General features: G+C 47.7%; 1 protein-coding gene across 1 annotated transcript in view; it reads right to left on the reverse strand.

The window, feature by feature from the left end:
* Positions 1–8,692, reverse strand: part of LOC106806624 (lethal(2) giant larvae protein homolog 1-like) — a gene marked incomplete in the record, with an annotated part of 65,569 nt that overhangs the window by 17,465 nt on the left and 39,412 nt on the right. The window contains 7 exon segments of the mRNA XM_014808627.1: positions 228–343; positions 1,220–1,393; positions 2,816–3,040; positions 3,466–3,586; positions 6,531–6,636; positions 7,122–7,288; positions 7,616–7,732. Of these exon segments, the coding sequence (XP_014664113.1) occupies positions 228–343; positions 1,220–1,393; positions 2,816–3,040; positions 3,466–3,586; positions 6,531–6,636; positions 7,122–7,288; positions 7,616–7,732 (1,026 nt within the window).

Consider the following 8,692-nt stretch of genomic DNA (forward strand, 5'->3'; position numbering starts at 1 on the left):
ATAGGGAAGAGGAGAGGCGTGACGAAGAGAGCAATAAAGATAAAAAAAGAAGAAAGAATGAGAGAAACCAGAACCAAGAAAGAAGAAGGATGATTAACCAGGAAGTTGCCAGGACACCATGATAGGCAGGAAGGGCAATGCGCAAACCCTCCTAACTAACTAACTAACCACCCCAAACCCAACACATCTCTCAACCCACATACCCCGAGCGATTTATTTCAACTTACCGCCACCGGCAGTCACAGGGGGCGCCTCGTTCGCGCCGCCATCTTCGATCTTCTTCACCTCGACAGCTGTTGACTCAATCTCCTTAGCCTTGTCCTCGGTAGCCTTCTCCTCGTCCCTACAAACAAGCGAACAGCTTGAAATCTCCGAGCCACTTTCAGGTGCCTAAGGTGCATTCTATATTTTTTATTATTTCCTTTAATTTTTTCTTTACGAAGGTAAATAAATATCAACTAAATGTAACAAACATCAGAACAAAACATCCCTTTAGCATAATCCTATCCGGCACATGCTTTATTTCTCAAAAAAGCAAAAAATCAACAACTTCAAAAAAGAAATTTCAAAAAATCTCATTCCCTTGATGATTTTGGGCCACCACCCCCACCCTTTCCCAAGGAATATTCCCGGGTGGTGAGACGGGAGCAGCATGGAGAGGGGAGGTGAAGAGTGAGGAGGTGGGGAGCAGGAGGGAGAGGCAGAGGGGAGGTGAAGAGTGAGGAGGTGGGGAGCAGGAGGGAGAGGTAGAGGGGAGGTGAAGAGTGAGGAGGTGGGGAGCAGGAGGGAGAGGCAGAGGGGAGGTGAAGAGGTGAAGAGCAGGAGCAGGAGGGGAAGGGGAGGTGAGGAGGTGGGGAGCAGGAGCAGGAGGGGAAGGGGAGGTGAGGAGGTGGGGATCAGGAGCAGGAGGGGAAGGGGAGGTGAGGAGGTGGGGATCAGGAGGGAGAGGCGGAGGGGAGGTGAAGAAGTGGGGAGCAGGAGGGATAGGCGAAGGGGAGGGGAAGAATGAGGAGGTGGGGAGCAGGAGGGAGAGGCGGAGGGGAGGTGAAGAATGAGGTGGGGAGCAGGAGGGAGGGGAGGAAGGGAGGTGAGGAGGTGGGGAGCAGGAGGGAGAGGCGGAGGGAAGGTGAGGAGGTGGAGAGCAGGAGGGAGGGGAGGAAGGGAGGTGAGGAGGTGGGGAGCAGGAGGGAGAGGCGGAGAGGATGTGAGGAGGACGTACGCTATGTGGTCGGTGATGCTATCCTGCGTGATGTCTCCCGTCATCTCTCCGGGAGTCGACTCATCGACGGGCTTCTCCCCTTCCTCCGTCTTCTCCTCGGCCTCTCCCTCCTTCTCCGGCTCGGCCTTCCCCTCTTCCTCCTTCGCTTCCTCTTTCTTCTCTTCGGCGGCAGGCCTGAGGAAGAAAGCCGTCGTTATTTTCCCTTCTCGCGTCGGGGAACAGATATTTACATTAAAGGTTTAGCTAAAAAGACAATAATATCTACGATACGCACACACGCACTGCCAACCAGTGTCAAAAAAATCCCTTGGATCAAGTTCTCAGCTATTGATAGCGTCTCTCTTATTTAAATAGCAAACAATCCATAATCATAAGAAACAGTTAATAAACAGTTCTTTGTTGCTCGTCTTTAGAGACAATTTCCGACCTTTTCCGATTGAGAATGCGTTATATCTGCCGGATACATGCGCAAGGTGAAGAGAGCCTATCAGCAAACGTTGTTTTACATGCTGTTTTTCTTTGCACTCTCTCAATTTCTGCCGCAATAGTAAACGGTCCGTACTACTTGGTAATTTATTTTCGCGGTTTGTATTCGAAATTGGATACGCGCACGCATACACCCACCCACACACGTGACCGACGCACGTACGCGCACGTAAACGCTCGGTCTAAAAATTCTAAAAATGTCTTAGCGTAACAAATATTCCAGATTATATGTTATTAATACGACAGAGAAGCCTGTGGTTTTTCTGCTAACAAAGTAAGAACGCTTGTTTCTTCATCTTTGTTTAGCACATGTTTGTTAATCTAGCATGTGATGATTTCACGTTCTTTGATCACTGGTTGACCATCTTGGTTCAAGCCCTCAAATTGCCCTGTTAACTCCCCTTCTCATATCAGCATCCCTCCAGGAATCACACAAGCACTAGCTATACTCATGCTTCCACAGCTCTTACTACCGCGTGAATGATTCACACACACACCAGCTCTTGCTTTAACACCTTACTAGCTACCCTTCTTAATATCCCTCTTAAATTCTCCTCCCGCTACCTAATCACTGGCTACTCATGTTTCCACTGCACTTACTACTGCATACATGAATGATTCACACACCAGCTCTTGCTAGTGATTACGTCACCGTAAATAGTAAAAAATAAAAAATAAATTTCCACTTTTTCACAAAATATAAGTAATTCTGTTCACTTTTTATGGTTAAATTGCTGCATTATACTTCTTATTTTACTATATTGTTCGATGTGAACATACACTCGTGACGCATACATAGCCCATAGCAAGCAATTAATGTCAGAAACACTAATATCAAATCGTCCAGGTTTTTTTGGATTTTTAACTAGTTGAGAAACAATCTTATCAGGTAAGAAATTAAGAATTTGACGATATGTTTAGTATTTAAAAAAATTTAGTATTTTTAAATTTTTCAACAAAAATTTCACAAATTTTACCATAGAAAATTCGTGACGTAATCAATTTAACACCTACTAGCTACCCTTCTCAATATCCCGCCTAGATTCCCCCCCCCCCCACTGCCTACCTATACTAGCTCCCCAGACTACAAACACCATCAGCTACACTCACGCTTCGGCTGCCTCGACCTTGCCCTTGACCTTCGCGGCTTCCTCCGTCTCCACGGTGACCTCGGGCTTGGGCTGCGGCGGCGGCGGTCGCATGCCCTCAGCGAGCTCTAGCACACAGGTGGCGTCAGTGACCATGTGTGGGCAGAGCGAGAAGCGGACGAACTCGCTCGCGGAGCTCAGGTACATGCCCTCGCCGTCCTGTGTGAAGACAGTCGAGCCGATGCCGCTGAAATAACACGGAGTGAGGGAATAGATTGATTAATGAATTAATTAATGAATTAATGAATTAATTTATGTAATTTAATATGTAACTTATGTAACTAATTTATTAAATAATGAAAAATAATGAAATAATTTACTAACTAACTGATATTATTACAAATCATTCTACAGCTCAACTTTTCACGTTCTCATCACTCCACTTCCCTGCATGACCGCTTGCACGCACTGCCCCCCTCCCCCACCCCACCCATGCACCATCGCAGCATCAGCAGCACACTCACTGGATGTCGTCCTTGCTCATGCACGCACTACCCCAACCTCCCACCCCACCCAACCTCCCACCCCACCCAACCAACCCCATCCCACCCCACCCCACCCCACCCACCCACGCATCCTCCCCCACCGACGCAGCATCAGCAGCACACTCACTGGATGTCATCCTTGCTCGTGCAGGGCTTCAGTATCTGCTTGCGCAGCTGAGGGATGCTATAGATGCTCAACTCTCCCAGCTGAGACATGCAGGTGAGACACCACTCGCTGTACTCTTCATCTGAAACATGAGGCCAATGCGGAGACATTGAGACATGTTGCGAGACAGCCTCGAAGAGTTAGCTGATCATTACGTCAGCGAGTGAGACACGAGGGGCCATTATGAGGGATTGTGTAATATATAAACATCTGCGTATAAGATTACAAGAAGACGTTATTCGATCGATACATATGTGATGTTGATTATAATGTAAAATATATGCTACGATATATGGTATATATATATATGGTATCTGATTAGATGATTATCAACTTTACTTTGGTCAAAAAAATATAGAGACAGACGTAGGAATTCAGTTAAACTAGAGCTGATGGGCAATTCCACATGGATGATAGTGAAATGCAGCACCTCTCGCCTACTTTTCCACACTTCCTATCGTGTTATTTGAGTTTACAAAAAAAGGTTTTACTACAATTCGCGTCTCTTATAAGTAACTATCACGTCACATAACCAGCTCTGCGCTGCATTCAACGCTGTTAGTGTCTGCGCTGCATTCAATGCTGTTAGTGTCTGCTCTGCGCGACAGAGGGCACTGCTGCAAACGTAAAAACTTCAAAACGCAAATCTTGCTGGCCGCATACTGAACAGCAAACGATAACAACATACGCATATCTCTCTCTCACTAGCAGCGCTATCATTCAGCAGCACTACACGCCAAACACACAGCAAAAAATATAGTCGAAGATGGCGATGCAAACGCCAGCAGCACGCCCCGAGCGAATGCTCGACAGACGCGGCACAGCACACAGTGAAGGCACACGGAACACACACGCAGAGAGAGACAGAACGAATAATGCTAGACGGTGTGACCAGGGGGCGCTAATCAGATAATAGCAAAACGTTAACTCAGAGAAAGCCGAGCGACTGCTGCCGGCCGCCCACTAACAGAGAGACATCGATCAACTAAGCCATGCTACACTTTTATTAAAATTATTCGATTCACACATCGTTCATGCCACATGCTTGCGCTGATAGATATGGATGCCGATCGTGGCGCCACCTACGCCCCGGCATCGGTGCGCGACAACAGCGCCACCTGCTGGGACGCAGATGGTGCAGTGTTGAACGTAAGCGTGAATCCAGTGAAAAAACGAAAAGCTGTAACAAGTGGTTTAGTCGTGAAGTGAAAAGCTCGCGACGCTGCATTATCGTTATGTACGCCTCTTGCCTTCCTTCTCGGACTCAGCCAGGGGCGGCTGTTCCTTCTGCTCCCCGCCCTCCCCGGCTGTTGCCTCCTTCGCCGGCTCTCCCTCCTCCGCTGCACAAAATCACACAATACTCGTGTACCGCACTGACCTCTATAAAGAACATTCATACTGCTGATGTATTTTGCTTACATATATATGTCTCTATGGATGTATCTATGGTGCTGGCATAGTCTAGGACCTTATACTGATCGCTGGTTTCATCTAATAACACAGTCTGCACCAAACGGAAACGGTCCTCTTCCTTCACACAGTGAATTATACACGTGTGTGCTTAACACTACCACCACTACGGATACATATTACGCGTATATATATGTATGTATATATATATATATATGTATACTTATATAGTACAAACCTCCATCCAAACACTCAACTAAATGCACTACGATTTACAAACAACACTGGCACAAACCCTAATAAATTGGAAAATGTAAAAACATTTTCACAACAAAACAGACCAGCAAAGGAGCTACAAGTAGACTTAAACCTAAGCATACTGTGAGTGTCGCACGCGCGTACGCACGCTAGGCTGCATACTGTCGCACGCGCGTACGCACGCTAGGCTGCATACTGTCGCACGCGCGTACGCACGCTAGGCTGCATACTGTCGCACGAGCGTACGCACGCTAGGCTGCATACTGTCGCACGCGCGTACGCACGCTAGAATACTGTCGCACGCACGTACGCACGCTAGCATACTGTCGCACGCACGTACGCACGCTAGCATACTGTCGCACGCACGTACGCACGCTAGGCTGCATACTGTCGCACGCGCGTACGCACGCTAGAATACTGTCGCACGCACGTACGCACGCTAGCATACTGTCGCACGCGCGTACGCACGCTAGGCTGCATACTGTCGCACGCACGTACGCACGCTAGCATACTGTACCACGCACGTACGCACGCTAGCATACTGTACCACGCACGTACGCACGCTAGAATACTGTCACACGCACGTACGCACGCTAGAATACTGTCGCACGCACGAACGCACGCTAGCATACTGTCGCACGCACGTACGCACGCTAGCATACTGTCGCACGCACGTACGCACGCTAGCATACTGTACCACGCACGTACGCACGAACGTACGCACGCTAGCATACTGTACCACGCACGTACGTACGCTAGCATACTGTCGCACGCACGTACGCATGCTAGGCTGCATACTGTCGCACGCACGCGCGTACGCTAGCATACTGTCGCACGCACGCGCGTACGCTAGGCTGCATACTGTCGCACGCACGCGCGTACGCTAGCATACTGTCGCACGCACGCGCGTACGCTAGGCTGCATACTGTCGCACGCACGTACGCTAGGCTGCATACTGTCGCACGCACGCGCGTACGCTAGCATACTGTCGCACGCACGCGCGTACGCTAGGCTGCATACTGTCGCACGCACGTACGCACGCTAGCATACTGTCGCACGCACGTACGCACGCACGTATACGCACGCTAGCACGTACGCTAAATCACCACAGCCGTTTTCTTAGCGGCAGTTATTCATTGCATAGGAGCACAGCCACAGCCACTGCCTCGAGCAACTATTGTGAAAAACGTTAGAAGCCCTGCCAATTCATGCTCGCTTTCTCGACGCGCACACGTGCACCTCTCTCTCACACACACGCACGCACGCACGCACGCGCGCACGCACGCACGCACGCGCGCACGCACGCACGCACACACACACACACACACACACACACACACATGCACCAGCACACTTACTTTTGCTGCTTGTGTATTTGACGAAGCCGATGCGTCTGACGAGGGAGCTGTGGTGCGACACCAGCTTGTACTTGCAATATGGCTTCAGGCTGGGCAAATGGAACACCTGAACAACACACAATGAGCATTCACATCACTGCTCACTATTTATTTCGAATCATTATATATCATATTATATCATATTATATTTCATTATGTTCGATTATTTTATATTATATGATTATCATTATATATTCATATGGTGTAACCAAAAATCTACACTAACATTAAAGGCATTACATGAGAGCTTGAGGTTTTACAATGTCGACTATCGTTTATCGTTTTAACCTATACTGTCACCACCTGTTTAAGCAACGAAAAGTACAGCTTGACAATAAACCGGTCATCGAAACTGCTGCGTTACTATCATGGCAATGTATCTCAGCAACGAAAAGTACAGCTCGACAATAAACCGGTCATCGAAACTACTGCATTACTATCAAATTCATCTCAAAATAAAATTTCAACATAGAAAAACTTCCGGACAAACCCTCGCCACCTCCCTAAACTGACCGCCGAAACTCTGCGATCTTCGCCCGACCTCGCACTGACCTTGAACTGCTCCATGGAGCAGATGATGACCTTGTGGTTGCCGTCCATGTTGGGTTCCTTTGCGATGTTCTTGCTGGCGGCTGCAGTGTCGGGTAGCGGGTAGTTGGCAGAGTCGATGACCTGGATCGCCATCACTGCTGCCTTGTGCTTGAGCTGAATCTCCTTGCCTGGTCACAAGGTAAAGTCAGATGTGAGGTGTGTGTGTGGAAGGGGGTTGTGTTGTGCGTGGTTGGTGTGTGTGTGTGTGTGTGTGTGCGTGCGTGCGTGCGCGCGTGTGCGTGTGCATGCGGGTGTCCATGCATGGTTCAATCTAAGAAAGAGTACTAGATCAAATAAATTTTTATCAACATTTTAAAATATACATTATAATATATAATAAATGATATATACACATATATAGCCCCTGATATTTGCTGAAGATTAGCAATGATTCTGATCATGTAAGTGTACACATAGTTGCCGGATAGAGTTGAGCTGCCGGTTACTATAGTTACCGAGTTGAGCTGATACAGCCTCCTCCTTCCTCTGCTCTGCATTCGGTATTGTCACTGTGTATATGTAGATGGCCCCCGAGCCGGTGCCCGCCCACAACGTAGGCGTGTTCGTGGTTCCTGCGGCAACAATCGGCAACACTCAGCAACAATTGGCAACAATCGACAGCAGTTTGCAACAACCAGCAAGAATTGAGAATCACGCAGCTGCAAGACGCTTCACATCGGGAGCAGATAATAGCAGATCTGTTCAGGAGATCTGTTCAGGAGCAAAATGATCCACACAAAGAATTCGCATCCACACTTAGCAGCTAGGGCGAGAATCAAAGCTGAACTGTGAACATTAGAGAGGGAATGTTCTGGTTTGAGATGTTACTTTCCCGAACATTGACGATGGAACTTTCTTGGTGTTAAGAGGTTAACAGTGGCAGTCATGTGTTCGTTGACAATTAACAAGGAATGTTCCAGTTAACTAGGTGTTCACTAACCATTACGAGAAATGTTTTAGCTAACAACGTGGTCACTGACAATTAACGAAGAATGTTCCAGCTAACGACGTGTTCACTGACCATTAACGAAGAATGTTCAAGCTAATGGCATATTCACTGACCATTAACAAGGATTGTATTAGCAAATGAGGTGTTCACTGACAATTAACGAAGAATGTTTTAGCTACGACATCTCCACTGATCATTAACGAACATTTTTCCAGTTAACGACGTGTACACTGACAATTAACGAAGAAAGTTTTAACTAACGACGCGTTCACTGACCATTAATGAAGAATGTTCAAGCTAACGACATCTCCACTGATCACTAACGAAAAATGTTCCAGTTAACGACGCATTTAATGACCATTAATGAAGATTAGTGCATGACGTGATAAATCGCTGCAATCTCATTGGATAACGCAGCAGGCACTATGAAGCGATAGTGCCCGCCTGAGCGGGCACTATCGCTTGCGCGACGCATTGTTATTATAACGCATTGTGTTTACGTCACGAATCTCCTGCGTCTGGGCGCCACGCAAGATTTTGGAATTAATCTAGCGTTTTGTTACATCGAATGCACCGGCAAATT

Source organism: Priapulus caudatus, unplaced genomic scaffold (genome assembly GCF_000485595.1).
Source record: "Priapulus caudatus unplaced genomic scaffold, Priapulus_caudatus-5.0.1 Scaffold170, whole genome shotgun sequence".
NCBI classification, from domain to species: domain Eukaryota; kingdom Metazoa; phylum Priapulida; class Priapulimorpha; order Priapulimorphida; family Priapulidae; genus Priapulus; species Priapulus caudatus.